This window comes from Ammospiza caudacuta, chromosome 3 (assembly GCF_027887145.1).
Source record: "Ammospiza caudacuta isolate bAmmCau1 chromosome 3, bAmmCau1.pri, whole genome shotgun sequence".
NCBI lineage: Eukaryota > Metazoa > Chordata > Aves > Passeriformes > Passerellidae > Ammospiza > Ammospiza caudacuta.
The window spans coordinates 2,208,852-2,233,989 of NC_080595.1; the positions used below are offsets into that span (position 1 = coordinate 2,208,852).

The following is a 25,138-nucleotide window of genomic DNA, read 5'->3' on the forward strand; positions in this document are numbered from 1 at the left end:
CAGTGGTTCCCAGCAGCATTCCAGCCATGAGGTCAGGGATTTACCTGGGCTCCAGTTAAACTGCCAGCTCAGTGTTGGGATGTGAATTTTGAAAATGTTCTTGCTCTTAATCCAGCCCCAAACTTGGATTAAGGATTTTAGTATTGCCCAAGTCTTGCATTTATCTAAGTTACTGCTCCAGAAGAGCTGTGCTGGCACTTGACCAGAGCAAATATTCCCAGCTGAGGAGCCAGGGGAAGGGAAGAGGCCTCCTGGGGATAGAACAGCCCTGCTGGGCTGGCACACAGAGAGAGTAACAGTTAGGAGGAAAAACCAAGCAGCAAGAGCAGGAGGCTGACGATCTCTGTACCCAGGCCACTGACAGCTCTTGTCTTCTGCTTGGAAGCTAACATTTAATTTAATTGAAAAGAATTCAATTTAGTCTCTAGTTAAAAAAAAAATAAATAAAAGGAAACCAGTGCAGTGAAAGGAATCAGGCATTCAATATTGTGCTGTGCTCAAAAGCAGGAGTGCCTCAAGGTCAGCCATGCTCTGTGCTGTGCTCCTTGAGCCTGACACATCACTCCAGGCTCCAGCAGGTCCCTTCTGTGGCTCCGGGGTTTGTGTGGGGCTGCCCTCAGACCAGACAGCCGAGTGTCAGCAAAAGCATCTCTGAGCATGTTCTGGCAGTCTGAGCCTGCTGGAAAAGGTCCTGCAGGGCCTGCTTGAGGAAGGGAGAGAGAGAGGAAAGTGCAAATTCAAATGAGATGATGCAGACTGCAGAGTGAGGTCCTCACAGTAACTGAAATCCTCTTGGACACACAGAAGGTAAGGCAGCACAACACCGAGTGAAAACTCACACATAAATCCTCTGATCTACCTTTGATGGACCTCAAGCTCTGAAATCGGTGCTGTAGAAGAGAAAGGTGTCACTACATTAACTCAGGCAGGAGCAGAGCACAATTGCAACGTTCTGGACTCCTTTTATTCTTCCATTATACATTCTCAGGCTGGCTGGAAGGGATGAAGCAACCAAAAGAGGCTTGACAGGGTCCAGTACATCTGTGACATTTTAATAACTAAACCAGTTAGCAATTAAATAGTTGTAATTATTATGGAGGTTTAGTGATTTAACCAGTTAGATTAATAGCTAACTAGCTCATGTTAGTCAGATTTCTATCAACAGAAAATACATAATTTAGAAAAGACACTGTCAGGAATTAAAACACCTATAAATTAAATATAAGCAGAAAGATCAGTAAAAAGTTTCAGGCAAGTTTTTAGGTTTTTACTCACAGTCTCCAACCTCTCTCTTGCATTACTGCCCCTTGTTATTCCCATTTGAAATACATCTGCACTAATATGTTATGTGAACTAAACAAACAGACAAGCAATCTGTGTCTCCCGTAGACTCTGAAGTTAATATTCTGTATTAGTTTAAAATGGTAAAAGGAAATTTCAGCAGGGAATATTTAGGAATAGCTATCTTTGTTGATAAGCTTACCATGGAAAGTATTTCAAAACAAAGCAGTGACAAGAACTCTGGGTGAAACATGATTCTAGTATATTCCTGACTTGCACTGTAGCTGTTCCCTACATGTTGTTTACAATAAATTGTCTCTTACTTTTGAACAGCAGTGGGATTTTTAATCTTATGTTAACAAAGTGATGCCTGGAGGATGGTTTGGAGCTGAGCATTCTGTGGCCTGCACTGGGAGGTTACACACACAACCACCACGCTGTTATCAGCCTGGACAAATATGCACACGGAATTAAAAAAACCCAGAACTGCATCTCTGTCACCATGCCAGAAGATTTAGTTCAAGTGGAAGAGATACGAGACAGCCACTGAGGAATTAAAAGCAACTTTTTTTTCTTTTTTTTTTCCCTCAGTTGGCGATTCTGTTTGACTTTCTGCTAAACTATATGGCATCTGCATTGCGGCTATTAATAGATTTGGGTTTTTAATCCCGCGTTCAGGTCGGTACGCTGGCAGTGCTCAGATAACACGGCCTGGCCGCTGGGTGGTGGTGCAGAAACAAAAACCGCGCTCCGTGCTCGGAATTGCCGGCTGAGGGCAGAAAGAGCAGCCGAGCCCATCATGTGATCCCGATTCACTGACATGTACCTGCGGGAGGGAGCAGCCTTCAGAGATGGCAAAAAAAAAAGAAAAAAAAAAGAAAAAATTGGGTTGGGCTTTTTTTTTTTTTTTTTAATGGAAAACAGATGCTTGCCTGAAAATTTGGCATCCACGGGTTTGAAACCTCGTTCGAAACGCACGCAAGGCAGAGTGAACTAACTGCTAGTTGTAACAGCATAAATTACGTATCCTCAATTAAAGTTTTTCGTTCATTTTCACCGTGTCATTTATTTAGAAAATACTATTTCCAGCCAGTCACAGATGCCATTACTGATCGTACAGAATAAATCACGGTGCGAGAAGGGGGGGAGCAAAAACAAAAAGCAAAACAACCACCAAAAAACCCCCAACAAACCAGGGCACAAAACTATGAGGTAAAAATAAATTAGTTATTCGTAGAAAACGCTACCGTAGCCCTCCAAAAGCCCATTCCCGGGGTCCGGGTCGGTGGCGCCCACAGGTGCCCCCGCTCCCCTCAGCCGCGCGGCGCGGGAAGGAGATGGCGGCGGCTCTTCCGTCCCGCGCCCCGACGGCGGAAAACGCCAAGAAACCACCCCAAAGACCTGGAAACGGGCCTGGAAGCCGGGAGCTGCCTCGCCACGGGGCTCGGCTTAGCGTGCTAAGCGCTCTCTTCAGGCGGGAGGTCCCCGAGGCAGCCCGGCGAGCGCGGCTCCAGGCACCGAGGGAAGGGGCGGGCAGGAGAAGCCGCTCCCCCGGCGCTGTCAGAGTGGCGGCGTGCGCGCGTTCCTGGCGGAGATTCCCGGCGGCGGGAGGCGGGCAGGGAGAGGCGCTTCCCGCCCTTCCCCGGGCGCGCGCCCAACCGCCACGGCCGCCATTTTACCCTCCCGCCCCCTTGCCTCCTCCTCCCCGCTCGCCATCCCGCCGCTCGGAACCGCGGTGGGAAGGCGGGGCGAGAGGGAAAAGGGAGGAGGAGGAGGGACTCGGCCACCTTCGCCTCCTCCTGCCTGGTCGGAAACTGCCGAGCGGCGCCCGAGCGCCCTGTCCCCCCCTTCGCTCCCGTCGCCTCCTCCTCCTCCTTCCCCCTCAGCAAAATGGCGGCGCGTGGAGTCCCTGGGAGCCAGTGAGTGACTCGGCTTCTCCTCCTCCTCCTCCTCCTCCTCCCCGCCGCTGCCGCCGCCGCCGCCACAGGCTCATTTGCATTGATCAGCCGCCCCGGATCCCAGACCGGCCCCTGCCTCTCCCCCCCCCCTCCCCCCCTCCCCTTCTCTTCCCATTCCTTCCCGCCCCCTCCCTCCCCTCCCCCCCGGTGACCCCCGCCCCGGCCCCCATCAATCATCAATCAGCAGCACCGAGCGGATCAATCAATGGTCGGGAGGAGGCGGCGGCGGCGGCTGCTGCTGTTAATGAACAATGTGTGAGAGCTGCGCCGAGCTGCTGGAGGTGTTAAATGAGAGTAAGTGCGGCCGCCCTCCCCCGCTTCCCTCCCCCCGGGCCGGGACCCCGCGGACCCTCCTCTGCACCGGGTTACAGCCCCGCTTCGCCTCCTTGCTCGCCTCTCCCCGCGCGCCTCGGGCCTCCCGGCCGCGGGGTTCCCTCTCTCCGCTGCCATGGAGGAGCTCCCTCCATGCCCTGCTCGGCGCTTCCTTCCCCCTTCCTTCCTTCCCCGCTCCCCGCGGCCTGGGGCGGGCCTGCCGCCGCCGTGTCCCCGCTCCATCCCCCCTTTCCCTCGGGATCCGCATCCCCTGCAGCCGCGGCGGGGCCTGGCCGGGCTGAGGAGCTGCCGGGAGCCGCTCTGGGGCAGCCGGGCCTGGGCTGGGTCCCTTTGAACCGGCGGCAGCAGCAGCAGCGGCGGCTCGGAGTGCTCCTGCCTGCCCCTCGCTGTGCCCGGCCTCGGTGCATGGTGCAGGTGCTTTTTGGGCACCCATCCTCCCGGAGCTGTGAGGGAAGCGGCGCCTGGAGGAGCCTGGCTCGGCTTGGCGAGGTCGGGAAGCTGCTGCTGCTGGCGGGTGTTTGGCTCCGGGGGTGGTCTCCGGCTCCCTCCCGAAGTTCCCTCTCTCCGAGTGTTGCCGGCACGGTCGGAGGGGTGATACAGCAGGTGTTCCCCCCGCTGCCGCTGCGATCGGGAGCGTTCGGGGCACCCAAGTCCCTGTAGGCCTCGTGTATCCCTTGGAACCTGCGCTCCGCGGCAGCCAAGGTACCTTCCCAGCTTCTCAGGAGCTCTGCCTCACGAACAAAGACGAAAAAACCACCATTTGTACGGATGCTGAGGAATTGAAACAACTTACCAGCTGAAGTTTGCGATTAGAGGGAAGTTTAACTATCTCGGATCTTAAACATGGCATTTTTCCTGGTTGCACTTTGCAAATCCTGTTCCAGCAGAGTGGAGCACAGAATGCTGCCTGGGACAGGGCTTGGGGGGAGTTGTCCTCGCTCTTTGAGGCCCACTTCCATGTGCTGCTTGTTCCTCCCTAGGATCCTGCAGGAGTTCAATGTTGGCCTCTTTCTTGCTGGGGAAATAGGGTGTTCAGTGATGGGCAGCGTTTCATTTGAGAAGTAAAAGTGTAGGTGTAAAAGTAACTTCTGAGAGTTCAGAGACTGGATTAAATTATGTTGATATCACACACCAAATGGTTATTTAAACTGTAGGTTCAAAATAAGACTTAATTATCAGTTGTATATGATGACAGCTGCTTGTTGGAAGAGAAAACTTCACTTGCTTTGGATGGATTGATAAGTAATCATTGCTTAAACTTGATTTGGATTGGTATGATCAAATAGGAAAGTGTTGTAACATTAAATTTGATATTTCAAGGAATCCCTGAAATTCCAGTATGAATTGATTTTTGCAGATGTTTTAAGGTAATTGGGATTGATGAAGATAGATATTTCCCTATAGATAAAGCAATGTCTTCAATCACTTTACCAGTTCTTTTTTAATGTAGATATATATATATATAAAACTGGAGTATGGATAATTTAATGGTTCTGCATTATGTAAGATATATCTCTGCTATTCAGTAGAAGGAAATATGTCTTTGAAAGTCAAACTTCATTAGGAAAATTCTGCAGTACTGCTGATATGTAGTTAATTTCAAAAAATGCTGTTTAAGTGACATTAGGTTTGGCCTTCCCTTCAGAGCGAGAAGCCCTCTGTAAATCAGCAGAACTGGTTGGGTTTGGATGCAAAGACATGTGAGGTGCTCCCTTCTCACTGCATGAGACTGACTTGTGTTTATAACTTCCAGTTGAGTTCTTTGTGTTCTTTAAGTAATAATGATACATAGTACATAGTGCGAAAATGATGTCAAGCTTTGGTTTCTAAAACACTGCCCCAGAAGTGAGAAGTGGTGGTAAGGAATGAGGTCAGGGCCGGAGTGTGTGAGGCACAGGCTGCCAGCAGCTTCCTCTGCTGCCCACGGAGCATTTGGGATCAGCTCTCACCTGACCTCCCCAGCAGGGCTTCCAGAGAGGCCAGGGAACAGCATCTCCTTCCTTTTGGAATTTTGTTGTCAACCAAACATTTTTAGGAGGCACCCTGGCCTTTGTCTGCACTCGCTGTGATGTTTACAAACCAGGATTTGGTGTCGGTTGCGTTGCAGGTGGCTTGGGGAGGGCAGTGACAGCAGGAACACGTGGGCAGCTCCCTTTTCCTGCCTAGGGAGTTCCCAGCTGAGGGCTGACAGGAGGGTGAAGCTGAGCAGCTCTGCCCCAAACAGACACATTGACATTGGAAATGTGTTAGTCCCACTGCAGCGTGCCCCAGTGTTAGCCCACAGCCCTGACTGTGCAGAGCTGGGAGTTGTGTCCAGCAGTGACCTTTGGGGAGCCCAGGGTTATGTGCTGGGAACACTCCAGGTCCTCATTTTGTCACAGGCACTCAGTGGTCCTGGCCCTGGCACTCAGGGGCTGCCTGAGCTGCTGAGCTGGACACCTGTGGAGTGGTGAGACTAATTTTTTGGCCAAAATGTGTAAGCATGCATGTATGTGTTTAGCATACGTTGCTGTGCTTAAGCATGAGAAGCAGGCAGTATTCTGTGGGTGGAATCAGCAGTGTTGTTTTTTTTTTGTATATATTTCTTTTCCTTCTCTTGCAGCATCTTGATTTTCAGCATTTGATCTGCATGTTCAACCCAGTAAATTCCCTGATCTTGAAGTTATTTCCTGAGAAGTAGTAATTTGAAGTTATGCTTAGATCCAGGAACTTGATAAAATGTAAATTCCCCTATGAAATGTCCAGACTTTAGAGGAGTTGTTGCACTATAAGACAATCTGTTCAATCAGAGCAAACAGTCTTAATTTCTCACTGTAGGTTTCTTAGCATCATTTACATTATCCCAGGCAAGGTTTAATAGGAGTAAAGTCTATAAAGAGTCTGATTTTTCTTTAATTAATCTTCCACAATATAAACATTTTTAGTAGCCTTTAATAGAAGAAGAAAAAGGGAAGACACAATGGGCTGCTCTTTAAGATAAGGCCACTTATTTGCAAAAGGCTTAGGAACAGATTCTCACAGCATTAATTATAGGGGCTCATTTAAATGTGCACAAATTTTACAGCAAAAGTGCATTGAGGACATTCTGTGCTTTTGTGTGAATCTCCAGCATTCTGTATCCCAGAATGAACCCTGATACACTTTGCATTCCTTGGTTTCTTTGGATGCCAGCTCTTGTCAGTTAGGAGGGTTTATATTGGGTTTCACTTGTTCTTGAGCAGTAGTTACATTTCTGTGCCGTCCAGAGGCCCTGATCAGCACAGCTCTGTTTTGCTAGGCACTGCACGGATACCCAGATAATCTCAGGCCCAAAGTGAGCCAGAAACCACAGCAATGGAACCTCAGAGGTGGCCTTGGCTGTCTCAGGTCTCACAGGAGTTCTGCAGGTTGCTGTGTCCCACTGGAGCCAGGGCCTGGTGTGAGCTGCCTGCAGATCCCTGCTGGAGGAGTGAGCTCTAACACCTCCCCATCCCTGTGAAGCCTTCACTCCCAGGTGTTGGGGACCTGGTGCTCAGTGCTGAGTGTTTGTGGGGTGCAGGGCTTTCCTGGGGGTGCCCCTTCCTGGCTGGAGGTGCCAGTGTGGTTCTCAGAGCCATCCTGAGTCAGTGTCCCCACAGCCCTGGCCCTGGGCTGTCCCAGAGAGCCCAGCTCAGCTCGGTTGCTACGAGGCTCCCCTTTGGGACTGCAGCTGATCTTGATGTGTGTTGACTTAAAACCCTGTAGATGATTTTGGTTTTGGTTTGGTTTGTTCTTCTTGTTTGGCTTGGGTTTTATAAAAGTAAGAAACAAAGATTACAACATGGAAAAATAGGTTTTATTATGTAGTGGCAGCTGTGGTTTTAGGTTACCTTGGTAGGCCTCGGTTATTCCCAGTTCTTGGTTTCTGGGAACAAAGTTTGTTTTCTTCCCAGCATTCTGCTTCACTTTTTTCAATTACTACCTCTTCAGCCCATGTTTTCCCCAGTCAGCTCTGAAATCTTGTAAAATCAGTTCACACTGATGACTAGAGCCTTCTAGATGTTATTCCACTACACCAGCTTGCAGGCTATTATTCTCCTTATGTTTTCTCTTTAGTAAACCAGAAAAATAAAAGCCCCCAAGGACCAACCCAAAACAACCCCCCCAGTTTACTGAAGCACAGGAGATGAATGTGGACTCACACTTGTTTTTCTCTCTGTTATCACTGTCTGCAGAACTGCTCCCAGAGTGATCAGCTCCATAAAACACTTGAGGTGCTGGAGTGCTTGACTGTTTGTGTAGGTTCAGGATAGCCCTGAATGGGGATGCTGGAGATTCTTGACTCCTTGTCATGTTGTTCTGGCATGTGGGGAGTACAGAGAGGAGTCTTGGAGGTTGGGTTGAGGGTATGTTTACCTTGAGGTGGGTGAGGAATTGTGTTCCAGTTTGCTCTTTGGGATCTGGGCAGGATCAATATTTTATGCTGTGAGGACTCAGCTATTGAGGATGTGCTATAAAATTATTACAACTATTGCATCATTAACATCACTTGGTCTCCAAGAGCTGCTCTCACTTGTTCATGGTTACCTGTAAACTTCAGGATTGATTGCTCTGGTGTTTTGTGCAGATCTAAGGTTTCATTTGGCTCTTTGATGGTTCCTCTTGTGCAAAACTGTAGAAGTTGTCTCTGTTTCATGCTTTTCTTCTTTTCTTTGCCTTTTTTAAAAGATGCATCTTTTTTCCCCTTAAGTGGTATTTCCATGTTCAGAATCTCTGCAGAGATGCTGTGGAGGATTTATTGGGGTAACTGCCCAACTTTTGGGCAGACCTTTGCTGTCTCCTGTTGAAGAAAAGAAAGTTGCTTGTTTATAACACTGAAATTCAGGAATTTTTTTGTGTTTACTTTTGTCTTTGACCCTTTTTAAGGCAATGAGCAACCAGGCCTAAAGGAAAATGAAAATAACCTTTTCTTTGTAGCAGCATTGCCAAATTGCAGTTATGGACTGTGAAGTGCTACTCCAAATGAACTGGAGTAAACAGAGGGAAAAAAATGGAAGGGGAAACTTAGATCCTCACTAATTGTGAACTTCCTAAAGTGAAAGGGGAGGTGGCACTAAGACAAAGTTGGTTTGTTTGTAAAGCAATGCAAAGAAAAACTCTGTGACTTTAATAGCCAAAAAGCTTCTATTTTTGGAAAGATATTTCAGCTTTTGTTCTGTACAATGATTTTGGTTCGCGTTATTTGATGTGATCAGGAATGATTTTGTCCTGAGACTTTTCCTGTTCAGGCTGCAGCAAACTGGTTCCTTCTCATAGCTCAGGCCACTTGGTCAGTGATGCTGAAGATGGGTTACATAAATCCTGTTCTGCTGAGTTTGGTGTGGGTTATACAGCACTGAGGTGTATTTACTGAGCTGCTTCTCTTTGTGTACAGGGAAATCTTCTGTGGGATAAGTACTTGGAATAATATCCTTAAAGCCAGGAGGTTCTAGCACTGTAGAGTAGCCAGGGGATAAGTTCAAGGAAACTGAAGAAAGCAGGAAAGGAAAAGAAAAGCATCCCTTGCTTCATGTCCAAAAGAGACTCGGTCGGTGTAGAATGTGAAGTCATCATGTTTCCATGCAGGAAATCTGCCTGTTTGATCATTCTTTGGTGTGCTTGTGGCTGCATTGCTGTCCCTCCCTGAGGGTGGTTTTAGGTCACCCAAGTCCCGAGCAGTTCCTGAGCCAACCCAAAGCCAGCGTGCTTGAGGCTGTCTGGGATTGGTGTTGGTTGTGCCAGAGCAGCTCCTGGAGCTGTCCTTGGATGCAGAGCTGGTGCAGGGTGTTGTGGGGCACGGTGATGCTCAGACTCTGTCACTCTGCGGTTCAGGGGACAGATTCTGGGGGCAGACCTGGCTCCATCTCCCTTGGCCTGCCTTGGAGGTGATGCCTCTGCTTTGGGAGATTGCTTTTGTCTGCCAGGAGACACTTACGAGGCTCACCCATTCCTTTAATTCATACAATTCCTTTTTGCTTCTTTTTCTTCTGTGTTATTGTTACACAGACTTTCTGTGTTAGAGGTTTTAATTCCTTGCTTGATTTCTCATGTCACTGCAGTTTGCTTCCATCTTTCTGTGCTCTACTCACTCAGAAAAGCAAATCCTGGAATCATTTTCTGTGTCCAAGTGATGAGCAGGCTGTGATTTGGCATTTTAGTGATTGGGAGGGAAGAGCAATGTTTGCTTCTTGGTTCCTTTTATTTCATCTGTTTTCTTCTCTGACTTTTTTCAGGTAGCTAATAGGGATTTCTGCAGCCCCAGCTACACCTTTGTAGTTGTCTGGATGCTGGGAGAATGTGAAAAAGAGTCTTACCATCCTCAGGAGCAAGTGCTTGTGCTGATTACTCAGGGCTGCTTGTAGTAACAGCATGCTGCAATTAAACAGAGTTGTGGCCATTTAATTTCTGCCATTTAAGCTTATATTGAGGTGATTTCTTCTTTCATTTTGTGCAGCAAATTGGCAATTTCTTGAAAATGTGAAGAGGTGAGAAGCCATTCTTCCCACTTTGCTCCTTTCCTGGTATGGGAATTGATTTGCAATCTGAATGCTAAACACAAATATGCAGCTGTGAGGATTTCTGTGGTGTTCTTAACGTTTAGTAAAAATATCTAGCTTGTTGGAGATGTGCAGAGTTTTATTTCTGGAGTTGTTCAGATCCAGCACATCCAGTGGACAGTGAGTTTAGAGCTGCTCATGAGATTTAGTGCTGGAGCAACTGGTGGAAGGAGAAACTTGTCAGAAAAAGTCCTGGTGGAAAATGCACCTTTGGGAGTTGACCTTCCTTCAGCTCATTTGTGGAAGGGCTGTGAATAACACTTGAGAAACCTGTGTCAACTGAGACTTGTTTCTAGATCAGAGTCCCTGCACATCATTGGTTCCCATCAAGGAATGAGGGGAAAACTTTTTTTGCCTTTTCCTACTCTTTCCACACATTGAACATGCCTCCAATTCATTGCACTGACTTCCACCTGAGAGTTTTTAATCTGTGTGATTGTGTATAGAAACATGCTTTGTGCTGTGTTGTTCAACACTCATTGTCTTTAGTTTTCTGTTGTGCTGCTTGGCTCATTTTGGGGGGATTTGATAATTTTTAGCAAGAGTTTCTTCTCATCTTCAGGAAGTGCTCAGTTGTCTATTTATTATTCCGTGACACGTAATTATTGAATTCTTCATAAAAACCCCATGGTTTTCACCAGCAGTGCAATCAAGTTCTGCTTAGTTGAAGGATGGTGAGTGCAGTAAATTCTTGTCTGCATTGGCTGGTGTCTCGCTCCTTTCACAGTTAACAAACTGTTGCTGGTTTACTTTGGGTTGAACTATTTTTTCCTGTGAGCTACTTTTTCTCCTTAATATTGAAGTGAAACTTGTGCCAGAGTATTTCAAGTCCTAAGTGTCAGTGCTTGATCTGTAATATTTAGAGTAGATGCAGTCTGATCAAACTGATCAGAAATTGAAATCAGCATTTTGGAAACTCAGTGAGTGTGAGCAGCAGTGCCAGTTTGGGTCTTTCCAGGGTGACTTGAGCTCAGTGTAGCCATAACTGTACTTGCTGATATGAGACCTGTAAGAACATTTGTTTAGATCAGAATGGCACCTGTAAATACATTTTCTAGTCATGGGGGATGCTTGTCATGAAACCTAACTGCTCTCTTGGATGTGCTCGTATGGGCCCTGTGCATTGCCTTCAGCCATCTCCTATTTCTCTTACTTCTTTCAACCTAGCAGCTTTTAGAAATTATATAATTGTTTTAGCCAGTAAATTACCTAATGCACCATGTGTTTGAGAGAATTACTACATACAGATTATCTGGCACAGAGGAATGCAAAATTTGAGTGTGTATCTGAGAGTTGAGAGACAGTGACTTCACTGCTAGCCTGTCCTTTCTCAGAAGTTTATTGTCCTTCCTGAATGAGTGCAGCTTGCACCTGTGCTGCTGGAAACAAAGCAAGCCTTGGAGCTCAAATGCTGAGCAAGCTCTTCCTGGGCTCTCAATGCACTGCCTGGAGCTCCAGTGAGGATAATGACCCATTGCCCATTGCCTCTCATCTCCTTGTTTAAGCAGCCTTAAATATGCTCTGTGAGAAATGAATTCATCATATTTGCCTCTCACAGATGTTGTCCCTGAAAGCTGGAGCACAGTCATGACATGCTTTTGTTGGAAATGTGCTGGTAATCTCTTGCTTCTTGTGGGCCAGGGTGGCTCAGTCCTGGGCCTTTCTTTCTGCTTGTGGGGGAAAGCTGCTCCTGTTGTCTGAAGCTGATTCACAGCGTGCCAAGTAGTACAGCTGAACTCATTTGCAAAGTTCTCTCTCGAAAATAGAATGCTTCCTGGAGTAGGTATTTTAATTTTTGCATTCCTTGCTGCTTTTAATTAAAACTGATAGAAAACCTCTTCAGTTTTTGGAACCTTGTTCATGCAATTAAGTCTTTGTTCTACTTGTAAAGTAGTTTGATAGACTGAGTTCTGTGTCTTCACATTAAAGTAGTATTTAAAAAGAAGTTCAGAGCTGGAGTATTAGAGAAAATGACTCAAACCCAGAGTCATTCAAGTACTGATACATTCTGTTATTGAAAGGAAAGAATGCAAGAACTCTCTTGTGAGCTGCAGGCGAGCAGTCCTTTATCTGAGCAGTAGTTTTGGCACTGACACTGTCAGCCCTAGCCTGGAAATTCACCTTGGGATAATTAGTGATATGCTGGGAATTGCTCAAATTATGCAGAGCTTGTCCAATCCTGCGCTGATTCCTTAACAAACTTGCAGTGGCTGTTGTCAAAATATTATGATGGGCAGCCTGACTTTCCACATCTAGTCTGTGTTTTGGTGATGTCAGGCAGACTTGATTGTGGAAATACTGCCTAAATTCAGCTGGGTTTTTTGTTTTGTTTTGTTGGGTTTTTTCTTAATTGAAAGAGGAACTATGACAACTTCAATACAAAGAAAAAAACACAGCCCTCCCAGAATTGTAACATCTTGTCTTGGAGTCAAAGGCAATTCACAGCACTGAGTTAAAACAGGACTCTGAAATTGAGTGTTGCTTTTTCTTTTTTTTTTTTTTTTTTTTTTTTAACTCCAGTGAGTGGCATAGATGCTTTGAAATTGCTTTGTGGGTTTTTTCCCTTAGTAATATGTTACCTGCCTTTCCCTGGAGAGGGAGCACTGCAATATCTTGGCTGCAGGGAACCCCAAGATAACAGAAGCATTGGGAGGTGCAGTGCAGGGATCCCCCAGTTCCTTCTGTCTGACATGACTGCCATGGAAGCAGTGCTGAGGAACACTGCTGGAGCCAGGCTAGCCCTGCTGTGCTGCCAGCCTCCCATGGCAGTGCAGCAGCCTGGACACCCCCTGGCCAGAGCAGCTTTGTGCGTTCCTGCTGGGCCCAGGAGCCCTCTCAAAGCTGGGGTGTGACAAGGACAATGTGGAGACTCCTGGTCAACCCTCTTGGGCCAGCAGAGCCAGAGCAAGGTGCAGTTTGGCCTGGTGAATTCCATTCCCAGCCAGATATCCCACAAGCTGGTCTGACCCATTTCCTCCTGGTGTTTGATCAAAAAGGCCAAATGTGCATCACACAGTGTTTGACTGATGGCAGCTCATTCTGCTCCCTGAACCCTGATGGCAATCTCCTCTGTATCCCTGCTCAGTGCTGCATGGGATGCTGCTGTCCCTCAGTCACTGGCATAACCCAGCCTCAGTTATGTATTATGCATTGATCATTATATCAATATTAATCTTAATTATCTGTGATGGATTTCACATTCCCATCTTACGCTGGCCAGGTTGCCACTGTTGGGCATGTGTGGATTCAGTGTTGCTGAGCTTTGAGCTGTGCTCACTGAGTGGCACAAGTGGTGTAGGAACTTAGGCTGGGCTTTGTGTGCAGTGCTGCTGCTAGACCTGGCCTGGCTCATGCTGCAGCACATTGGAGATGCTGTATTTAGGAGTTTATTTAGGTTGTGGTTGTAGGGGGATAGAACATCAGTAAATAAAGGTATAGAAAGTAATCTTACCCCCTAAAGAGTTGCAGCTGAGCCAATTGTTAAGGATTAGAGCAGCCTGATGTTAACAGGCCACAGCTGTAGCCAATGGAGGAGTGTTATAAAGGAGTGGGTTGGGTGGCTGCTGTGAGGACAAGGAAGAGGCAGTGCCTACAAGGAACATCAAGGAGGTACCAAACTCCATGGGAATACGGAACCCTTGCCATGTGCTGACAACAGAACTCTTGCACTGTAATGGCAACAGGAGGTTCTGGGTAGAGCCAGCTCCAGTGTGCTGGGTGAATCTGGGCATTGTCTGATAATTGGCATTTGACTGCATTTAAAACAGTGTGGAACTGCTGCTGGGACCAGTGGCTGTGGCAGGTTCTCTTTGGGAAGGTGGAATCTTAAGATGCTCTCAAGAAGGACTTTTTATGTTCAGGTGGACATCTGCAGCCATTCTAAAGGGGGCAATTTAACCCACAGCAGACGTGGCCTGGCGTGGTGAAAGGCTCAGGGTGACATCACTCCTGCAAGGTACCAATTGCTAAATTGCACACAGCTGCCCAGAGCCAGCTGCTGCTGCTCTGCTCCAGAGTGCAGTAACTTGGGATGATTAAATCAGGACAAGTGTTTGCTGGAGAAGACAGGGAGGTGGGATGGGAAGGGAATGGAGAGATTGAAAGAGAACTTGTTGGTGTTTGCAGAGGAGCAGAAGATAAAGACAGCAGTTACCTGGGGTCAGCTGGTTTGTTCTGGTGAAGTTTTCTCTTGGAGGTGCTGTGTGGTTGGTGACCATACCAAGGCTGATTGTGCTCTCTGTGTAACTGTGCTGTGCACTGGAATACTGAGTTAAAACTCCTCAGCTCCTTCTGATCTCAGGCTGTGAGGAATTACTCAGGTGCTGAATAACCAACAGATGATGATGGGACACCAGCTGAAACTGCTTTTTCCTTGCTCTTTGGAGTAGCTCCTGTATTTCCATTCCTCAGAACACAGCACTGCTTAGACTTGCAAACCTTTGCCAGTTTTGTTGAAATTGCCTTTGTTCAGAAGTTTGTGTCTGACACGAACACATTTTGTTTCTTTCTAGGGAAATGAGACTCCTAAAGTTGCTAATTCCTGTCTTAAAGCCATTATGTTGTCTTTGTGTTTAATATTTGTATACTTTATAGTCAGAAAGTTGCAGGAAAGCAATCTATTTACCAAGGTGTAATATTTATAAATAGAAGAAGTTCAGTTTGATGTAGACTTGAAATTAATTTGAGGTGTATTATGGGATGGAGATGGTTGTAGGTATCTGTAATGATCTGGTGGTTGATGAGTGATCATCAAGGTGGCATTAAAGGCACTCAAGCACCTTAACCAGGCCATTATTATGGAATTTTATTGTGCTAGAGTTTGGCTTGCAGATCTCATTGTTCCTGGCATTTGAACAAGTGTTTCTAATACCAAGGAATTAACTTTTTGTGTTTTCTATACCAAGGAATTAACGTTTTGTGTTTTCTAGTATGTTCTGCACTTGTTTCTCTTTGATTATGTGTATCTAGTGAGTATTCTGGGATGCTTTTGTGTTAAAGAGACTGAGGTAGAAAGAAGACTTTATCCTCACTGAAAAGTTGTAGGAAGTTTGGCCAGTTGAACTTGAAGCTGACACTGTCCTGTTAAATACTTGTCAAGGATGGCTCCATAAAGGTTGGGAAGAGGTCTGGAGAATCAATTTAAGGCAGTCATGAATTCTGTATAATAAAAATAGGAATTCTAATAGATGAAAGGAGAAAGGGAATGGGAGATGCTGAACTCTGTGGCTATCATCTTACATGCTGTTGATCCTGAGCAAAAGAAACTCCCTAGTAGTCATTGAAAACACCTCAGTGCATTGAAAAAATGTGTTGGGTGCATGGTACTCACACAAAATGTTATGCATTTTATATATATACACACACACATATGGATTTCTTTCAAGATTAGCATTATTGCTCCTAATGCTGTTTTCTTTAGTGTACGGCTCATTTCCTCTGGTTATTCTGTATCAGTGACCAGTTTCTGATACGGATGTTCATTCTCTAATTGATCTGATCTTTCCCATGAAAAGTTGATATGGGATGAGGCTTGGGGAGGGAGCACAATCCATATGCAACTGGCCCTTGTCACAGTTTGGAATATGGAGAAATTAGAGTTACAAATCTAAGAAGTGTTGAATTATTTACTTTTGACTCTGTTATGTTGCTGAAAGTAGAGGAAGTATGCTTTTAAAAATGATTATTTTTGCTTGCCATTTGATTTTTGTGATTAGTGTGATAAGTGACCTTTGGATATAAGATATTCCCCACAAGTCCAGCATGATGGTTGTCCTTGAGGTCTGATTACAGTGTGTTCCTCTAGCTCCCAGGTTCTTGCTAGAAGTGCACTTAGCAGCTTAGCTTCCTTTGGCCACAGTTGTGTTTTGGAATTGTATTGCCTGGCTCTTTGCAGTTGATTTGTGTTTTTCTCATCATCTGTCGTTTCCTTGGTTTAGTCAATTTATTTGTAGGGGTTTTTCTGAGGGAGGAGCTTGTGTTGTTTGTAGTACTGTAACACTTAGCAAATCACCCTTCAGTGAGAGATTAGGTAAATCAGCCACGTTTTCATTTAGAGCTGGCCAAGTAAAACAGGAGACTGGGGAAACAGCAAGGAAATTATCTTTTTTTTTTTTTATTTTTGATATGAAATGTTTTAAATTTTTACTTTGACCATGGTGTGTTTTGGCTTCTCATCAGCTGCTTGAATAAACAATTACACTTCAAGTCAGTCTGTTTTGGTTTCTTTTTTTAAGAATATCTGAAAACTTATACACTAGAAGATGTTAAGTCAGGTTAGTTCTGAGCTCAGCTTTTTGTTCTGTGGTTTTACTGTGATAAAAAGTTCCCTAAACCTTCTTGTGACTCCTCAGTGAAATGAGCCCTTGCCAGTGTGTGGAAAGACCCCATTTCCTGCATTATATGGATAAAATATATTTAGCTGGAATTCATCTGCATCCTAGTTTTCCTTCTTTCTGCTGCTTAGTCCTGGGTGTTTAAAGCCTTCAATATTCTGGTTTTTGAGACTCTAATGGTGACCACATCTCTGCCCACAGATGAGCAATGTTGGGGTGAAGCTGCTCCAGGTGGGGCGGGGCAATTTTACAACTCTGGTTATTCCAAAGGTGTTTACTTCTCCCACCTTGACATTCCTCACACTTCCCAGCTTCCCCTGTTCCCAAGGTGGCAGCCTGAGGGTTCCATGGCTTCCAAAGCCACCAGGAATGCGGGCACATTTCAGCTGGGGTGGCCAGTTGGGTCTGTGCAGTTCCCAGGGTTCTTGCAGGAATGCTGAGGCTGTGGGAAATGCATGGCACAGATGTTGTGGTGTGGGCTTGAGTTGGGTGCTTGTGAAATTGGATCTGGCGCTGGGGGAAGGTGTCTGTGTGCAGGGAATGGAAGAGGGAAAAGGAAAGACTGGAGGATGGAAAGGTCTAAAAGGCTTCAACTGAGTAAAGTAAGAGTTGGTAGGACAAATTTAAGGAAGGAGAAGAAAGCTGAGCTCAGAGATGGGGAAGGAGAGCATCTCTGACATTGCTGCCTCGTGAGTGCCTGGAGGAAGAAACAGCAACTGCAGATGTGAGGGAGCCGGGCCTTGGGACGGGAGCCGGGCCCGGGGACGGGAGCCGGGCCTTGGGACGGGAGCCGGGCCTTGGGACGGGAGCCGGGCCTTGGGATGGGAGCCGGGCCTGGGGACAGGAGCCGGGCCTTGGGACGGGAGCCGGAGCCAGGGACGGGAGCCGGAGCCAGGGACGGGAGCCGGGCCTTGGGACGGGAGCCGGAGCCAGGGACGGGAGCTGGGGACGGGAGCTGAGCCTGGGATGGGAGCCGGGCCTGGGGACGGGAGCCGGGCCCGGGGACGGGAGTGCCCCTGCTGAGACAGAAACTCAGAGACCCTGGAGTGCCTGGCTGGACACTCTGGAGCACACCTCAGCAGTTCTTGTGCATGAGAGCACCCTGGCAGCTCTGAAAGGACGCAGGGATAACTCAGTGCATTCTGTGGGAATCTCTGTCCTGGGTGTGGAACCAGGGACAAGTCTTGGCTACCAGATCAATTTGCAGGATGGAGGCTTGGTGCAGTAGTTGTTTTTGCAAGAGTTTGACGTGATTGGTACTGCTGGATTTGAAACAGTGCAAGTGTGAGAAAGTGGGGAGGCAGCACATTGAGGAGTTCCTGAGGCATGGCAGAGTAAAGGACAGGCTTTATTCCTAAAGTCTGCTTTACTACAGGCCCCTTCAAGGTAGAAGAGAACTGATTTAAAAGGAGAGGCAGACATCATCATTTGGAAGGGAAATCGTGTGGCAAGGAAGTTCTTACAGAGCTGACAGAAATCAGAAAATGCCCAGGAATGACCATGAGTGCATTTGTTCCTATTGCTTTTCCATCTGTATTTCCTTAATAAAAAAAAAAATCTGTGAAATGCTTCAGAACCAATTGCATCTGTACTTGGAGCTGCATGTGCCCCTAAACAGAGGTGTTGCAAACCAAGAGCATCCACAGAGCTGATACTCGGAGGAACTCAAAGGCCCAAGAGTGAAATTTGGTTGTGAGGACACAAATTAACTGAACACAATAATTTCTGCTAAGGACAGAAGAGAACTGGAGCTGAAGTGCAGGAGAAGCCCTGGCACGTGTGTCACTGCCACTGTTGGTGGTGGCACGGACTTAAAATCTGCAGCCTCCTGTGGTTCCTGCTGCATGGAGCTCCTGCCTTTTCAGGCATAAACCAGGGTTGTTTCTAGGCACAGACACCCAAAGGGAAATCACCTCTGTAGCCACTGTATTAATTACAGTAATTAATAAATAGCACCAGTAGAAGTTGGTCAGTGTGTGAGATGGAGAATGTATAAACAGGAAAATTACAGGGTCTCCAGCTTGTGCAAATACCTCCCTATTTTTGACATTAGTTTGGCATTAGCCTCAGTATTTCCATAACTTCTTTATTCTGTCTTCTTCACATGGTAATTGCAGCTTTTAAAGATCCAGTTTGCTTAACTTTCAGTTCTTTATAATCTCAAAGAGGGAAATTTAGGAGTGATTTAACCTATTGCAATGAAAAGGCTGCTTTGTGAGTTGGAGTTACTCCTGCTTGTTGGAGTGGGGTCATGTGGGGATGAGGGAAGTGTTAGAAATGTATGTGTGAGATCCTACCAGGTAAAATCATGTTTGTTGCTATGTAGTTGTCAACAATTTTTTTTCTGTTGAGTTTGAAAGAATTAATCTTACTAACAATGCTCACAGAATCGGGAAAGCAGAAGTTTTATGAAGCTTTGATGCTGGGCAGGGGTTTTTTGGTGCTTTTTTTTTTTTTTTTTAGATAGTATCTGTAGCTAAAGATCTGTCTTTTGTGGTAAGATTGACCTAAATTGTGTGATGGAGTTCTTGGTTTCTTCAGTGCTGTGCTTTGTCTTTCAGAGAGTTAACTGTCCTGCTAATTTGTGGTGTTGAAAATAAAAGGTGATATTGAGTAATTCCCATCTTTTAGTCTGCTTCTCCACCTTGAGCTGTGCCCAGTGTTGTGTAGGATCTTCAGAGCCTTCTAGGAGTGAGACAGAAAAGTGGTTTTAAAGTGTGCTGGTATCCTGCTCAGAGGCTGCTTTTTGGATAGTTTTTATTTGTATATATGTATGGAAATGTGGATGTGTGTGCATACGTGATGTCCTTATTTCAAAGAAATCAGAAGTATTTATTCAGTGTGATTTTTCTGTGAAGTGGTTTTCTTCTGAGCTTTGCTTTCTGATCCGTGCCCACAGACCTTCATTAGCTGCAGCTTTTGGGAACCTGCATGGATGGATCAGGCAGGACCTTGCAGGGCTGAGGCTGGGACAGGGATGCTGAGGAGCTCAGAGCTGTTGGAGAGCCTTTCCCACAAAGTTTGCTTGTGGAGGGGATTTGTGAGGGTGTGATACTGTGAAACGTGGAGATGAGAACTTAGGTGTGTTATAAATGCAAAGATCCACTTCAGAGGAATGCTGACCTTGATTTGTGTAGCAATTAGATAATTGTACAAATGTTTGGAGGCTCAGGACCAGGAGGAAGCAGGAATTGTGCAGTGTGGCCAGGAGGCAGAATGCAGTGCCCTGGGACATAACCAGGTGCTGCCTAAATGGAGCCCGGCCCCACTGATGTTGGCCTTACTGGAGTGCAGAAGCATTTTTGGAGGGAAGTGGGACATTTGATAATCCCTCAGTGAAGCATTTGGGGTTTGAACTCAGTACAGAACTGTTCTGGTTTCCTGTGTAACAAATGTGGTGAGCCTTTATCATTTTGCCAATTAGTGATTCATTATGGTTAAATGTCATGATAGATGTGTCTGTATTTGAAAGCTGTGATGATCAGCTCAGTCTGAAATAACCTTATATGTACACAGCACATTGTTCTTATCTTGGTAGTTCTGTTGTGGTTTGGCTTTTGTTTGTTTGTTGTTTTTCTCAGTCTTTATCTGATCAGGAGAAGGAAATGGAGGTCTCAGGGTCATCTCAAAATGCAGGCATTTAAAAATCTGGGGGGAAAAAAAGCCCAGCAAAACAAAAGACCAAACCTAAGGTGTCTGGTTAATGAGTAAAGTTGTTCAAAGTTCATACTTGAAAGTGCACATCAATCAGGAGTTCCCAGTAAAGCTTATGAGAATATTTGATAAAAATAGAATTACAAGAAGGGTCTGTTCTCACAAACCTTTGGAGCAGTGTTCAAGAACATTGTGCACTTTGAGTTTCCAAGTCACTTACATCTAAACCTTGTTAACCAAAACTACAAGTTTTTGTTTCAATAAAGTATTTACTTTCTGTGTTATCAAAGGTAGTTTCTAATAACAGAACAAGTGCACGATGGTTTTTTTTCTTCTAAAAAGTGTGTTAATGTTTTTGTTTCTGTGTTTATGTTTTTGTTTTCTTTAGTATCAGACATTGAAGGTGGTGATGCTTTGCAGCTCAGAAAGGAACATGCCCTCAAGATATTTGCTTACATCAATTCGTGGACGCAAAGGTAATTTTGGATTGGGTTTCAGTGCTGAGGATGCTGACTCTCAACAGCAGCTTTCCCTTTTTAAAGTACAGTAGAGTGTTCAGAATTAGCAAATTATTAATGTGTAGCTAAGTGATACCTGGAGAATAAAGACTGTTTTACTACTTAGGAAATAAACTCGTTACCCAGTGCATTTTGGGAAAAGCATGTTTTGAATGCAGTTGGCATTCTGGATTCTGTAATAATTGTGTAGAAAAACAAACTGCTCTATTATGGTGACAAACAATGTGTCTTGCTGCTTTAACATGAAATTTTGGGACCCTCTTCTGCAGAGGCAGGGGAGGGTAAGAAGAATTTAAGAAAAAGTGACTGAATGGAACCATCATGTTAAATTTTTCTGCATGTTCTAATATTCTGAGTCCAGGTGATGAAGGATTGCAGCCCATAGTTCAGTAGCTATGATACTGAAAATGCTTTGCATGTTTTTATCTTAAATTACATTATTCCTTTTAATCTAGTATTTAAATTCCTGTTGCTTTGAGCCTGTTTCTTTAAAGTAATGATACCATTACATTATGATATAATGATAAATTATTTCGCAGCTACTTATTTTTTTCCAGCACAAGGAAATGTATGGATATTACCTTTTAGAAAGAACCTACAGTAAAGGTGTTTGTGATTCAGTGTTCAGCAGTAGTTTTAGGACCAAACTGAATCATCAGTAGTGTTGGGAAAAGCATGGAGGATCAATTGGAAAATACTAGTTGGGTGTTTAGAAGACTCCAAAAGAAAAAAAATGGAATGTCACATTTTGGATACCTGTGAAATAGGAAACCTCCTCTTCCTCATTTTGCCCAACAACTACAAGCCAAGTTAATTTTCTTCCTCCATGTGCTTTTAGACACAGAGAAGGGATTTTTCAATCAAAATAAACAGCAGGCATGGGAACCAGACTCCTGACAATTCTTGACAGGTCCTAGATGCTAAGTTTGTCAGAGAACAATTGCAACCCAGTTTTCCAGGTCATCATCTGTTCAGAGTCTTGTTGTCTTCTACAGCTTGACAAATCCAACCTGAAGAAAAAAACCAAAGATTGGATAATATTTAACTCTTTATTTTCTTCTGGTTTCCTGGTTGCCTTCCATATGTGATGGGTTCATACTGGAAGAGCCTGGAGAGCAGTCCTTGGGCTGGTTAAAGGAGAGTCTGACAAAGAGGCCACAGGAAGGAGTTTTGGTTGATATTTTAATTTCCTGTCCTGTCTCTGCTCTGCCAAATGGGCTTTTGAGAGTTCTGCTGGTTTTGGGTTTGAGGCCTTCCTTAAGAACTGCTTTTGCCTTTGTTGCCTGTGGTTTAAATCTCTGCTTTCCTTCAGAAGATCACCTGGGGACTGCTCCTGAAGAGCACCTTAGTCTTTGCATTTTACTTCTCTTCTGGAAATTGTTATGTTCAAGGAAGTAGCATCCTCATTTTTTATTGATCTCCTCTATTTTTGGTGGAAATCTTCTTCCACATTCCAACAGAGGAAGACTTGAGAGGTTTTGCACACACCTGTCTTGGAAAAGAGTTCTGCAGGATGTGAGATGTCTTCACCAGACTGTTTTCATTGTTATTGAGGATGATTTGTTGCTCTTTAGTGGGGCAGTAATTTGTAGGCATAAGTGATGGACTTTTGAACATCATTTCCCCCAGGATAAATGCTTGAGGATACCCTGGGTTTTGCCTGCAGTCCTTTGTTGTCATTTGTTAACATGAAAATACATTTCCAAGTAAATGACAAGATGTTTTTCACATAGATGAAACTCCATTTACACAATATTAAAGGGATTTTTCTTCCCTGCACAAATGGAACAAAGGGGTTTGGGTGCTTCAGTCACTGTATCTGTGCTGGAATTAGGGAATCCTGAATGTTACATTTTGGTCTAAGCCACTGAAAAAAGTAAATATCTGTATTCAGAAAGGATGTGCTTTAAGAGCTGTAGCTCAGGGGCATGTTTGTGTTCCATCAAGAGAGGCAGCACCCTCTGCCTGTCATAGCTCTGGGTTCTCTTGATTTTTTTTTTCCCCCCTAAAAATTACAATTTATTAACCCCAGTCTCTAAATTAAATGTTGTGTTTGCAGAAAAAAATTCATTGCTACTTACTGATGGTTTCTTGCCCTGTCTTTTGTCTCGTGATTTCTTTTCGAAGTGGTCCATGTGATTTTTGTATTTTAATACCTGAGGGCTCTGGTTGTGGAGTGGAGCCCATTGTTGTGTGTCTGCCAGGAGATGGAGAAGATCTCTGCTGCAAGGCAGCTCCCAGTTCATGTAGCAGTTACTTTGTGTAGTAGAGTTTGAGGAAGGGCAGAGTCCCTGTCCCAGAGTCTGTCACAGGCATGGAGCCTTCCTGTTGTTCCCCAGTGAGTAAGGCCAGTGCAGGGGTGGCTTTCTTGGCTGTGTTCTCCAGATTTAAATCCTTCTGCAGGAATATCCTCCACCTTTTGGTCAGAGTGAGGGAGGTGCTGCTTTGTGTGGAAGAAGCAGCTGTTCCCAGACAAGAGGTTTAGGTACCTGCCTCAGGGGTTTATACACCCAGAATCTCTTTGGCATCCACAATTAATCCTTACCCACAACTAGACTCACATTAGAGCTGTTGAACTTGATGGTTTAATTGATTTTTTAAATAATATTGTCAAAGGGATGTTTTCCCCTCTTGTTCTTTGCAGTTTACAGGGGGTCAGTAGATAACCAGGGGAATAATCTCTGAGCCTGCCAAGTGAAGGAAGCACTGAAGATACTTGAGCTGCCTTTTCCTAGATGGATAAAGGATATCAGTGTGCAGGGCATCACCATCCACATGCAGATAAAGGAAGTGAACTTGAATACTCCATTAAAAATAAAATTACTTTGCAGCCCTGTTGATTTGAAAATAACAATAAGGAGTTCTTACACAGCTGACAAGCATGTCAGGATGATTTATTGCAATGAAGAGCAGCAGAGAAAGCCTGATGAGGAAATGGAGTCAGAAACATACTGAAAAATGGGACTTCTTCAGTAGCACAGTGACCTTGCCCACAAGGCTTTTTTTCTATATTTTACTTGCTGTACCAGCTGCTCAGTGATAACAGGGACTTCATAGTTTGGGTAAGCATTTGGAAATAATGGGATGTTCTCAAGGCTTAAGGAGGGTTCTGTGACTCCCACTTGCTGCTGGGTAGAGTTTCATTTGGATTTCCTTCATTTTGCGATTCTGTCAAATAACTTGTTGTTTCAAATGTTTTAATGTGAAGAGTTCTCTTGGTGAAGTACCCAGCTGATTTTAACTGTAGGAATTTTTATTAATTTATCTTTTTCTTTCCTTACAGACAATGTTTGTGCTGTTTCAAGGAGTATAAACATCTGGAGATCTTTAACCAAGTGGTTTGTGCGCTGATTAACTTGGTGATTGCCCAAGTGCAAGCTCTGAGGGACCAGCTCTGTAAACATTGCACTATTCACATAGATCCAACATGGCCAGAGCAGAGCCACCATGCTGAGGAGCCCCTGAATGTAGAGAGAGAATCCCACCAAGAAGAAAATGGAGAAAGACAAAAACCTCTAGAGAACAAGTTTGATTCTGCAAGAACTTGTATCCTGGGCGAGGAGGAGCCCACCAAGAGCACGGAGCCCTTCAGCTTGTGGAGCACTGATGAGAAGGAGAAGCTGCTGCTGTGTGTGGCAAAAATCTTCCAGATTCAGTTTCCTCTCTACACAGCTTATAAGCATAACACCCACCCCACAATAGAGGTATAGCTTCTCTTTGTGTCTGTCTTGGTGAAGGTTAATTGTTGTCATTAATGAGCAGATTGCTTTCACTCAGGATGGGCACATTCAGCTCTCCTTCAGTAGAGCCTTTCAGAGAAACTTTCTGAATGTATACATACTCTTCCACTTCTTTAAATTGTGCTTAATTGTTATAGGTAGTATATTGCTAAGGCACATTCAGCTCTCCTGTTCACTTCAGCAGAGCTTTTCAGCTTTATATAAATATATAAATCCTCTTCCACCTTCTTTAAACTCTGCTTAATTGTTATAGGTAATATATTGATAGGAGCTGGCTGGAACTGTACACTGAATTATTGTGCAGTTTAAATAACAGGTAGGCCAAAAGGGGACTATAGCAATGCCTTTCTTCCAGAAGGTAACCCATGAATAGTTTAGTAATTTTTCTTTCCAATTTATGGTTCTAGAAGCAAAACTTCATAAACTAAACTTTGTGCAAGACCAAACTCGTTAGAACAACTGGTTAGTTGGCTGGGATACCTGAGATCAACACAGATTGCTTTGTTCCAGGGTGCTGATTTTTCTCTCTGATATTTGTTATGGCTGCCATTCACATTTTCCTTGATTTTCCTCTTAAAAAAATTAATTCCAAAATCCTGCCATGTTTAATTCACAATTGCTGAAATAAATATGATGGTGTTAGCATTTCCTAGTGGAAACAACACGTTTTTGGAATGGTTGGCTTTTGATCCAGCCTGCGGTAGTCTAACAACAAGTAAAGAGTTATTTTACAATATTTATATGCAAATTAGATGTACATTTCACTGT

At 44.8% G+C, this 25,138-nt stretch overlaps 1 protein-coding gene across 1 annotated transcript in view; it reads left to right on the forward strand.

Moving 5' to 3' along the window:
• Nucleotides 1–3,399: 3,399 nt before the first annotated feature.
• USP34 (ubiquitin specific peptidase 34) overlaps nucleotides 3,400–25,138 on the forward strand; it is a 120,364-nt gene continuing 98,625 nt past the window's right edge. The window contains exons 1-3 of the mRNA XM_058800752.1: nucleotides 3,400–3,533; nucleotides 20,501–20,588; nucleotides 23,914–24,334. Coding sequence (XP_058656735.1) covers nucleotides 3,491–3,533; nucleotides 20,501–20,588; nucleotides 23,914–24,334 — 552 coding nt within the window. The 5' untranslated portion in view covers nucleotides 3,400–3,490. The remainder of the gene's footprint in view (nucleotides 3,534–20,500; nucleotides 20,589–23,913; nucleotides 24,335–25,138) is intronic.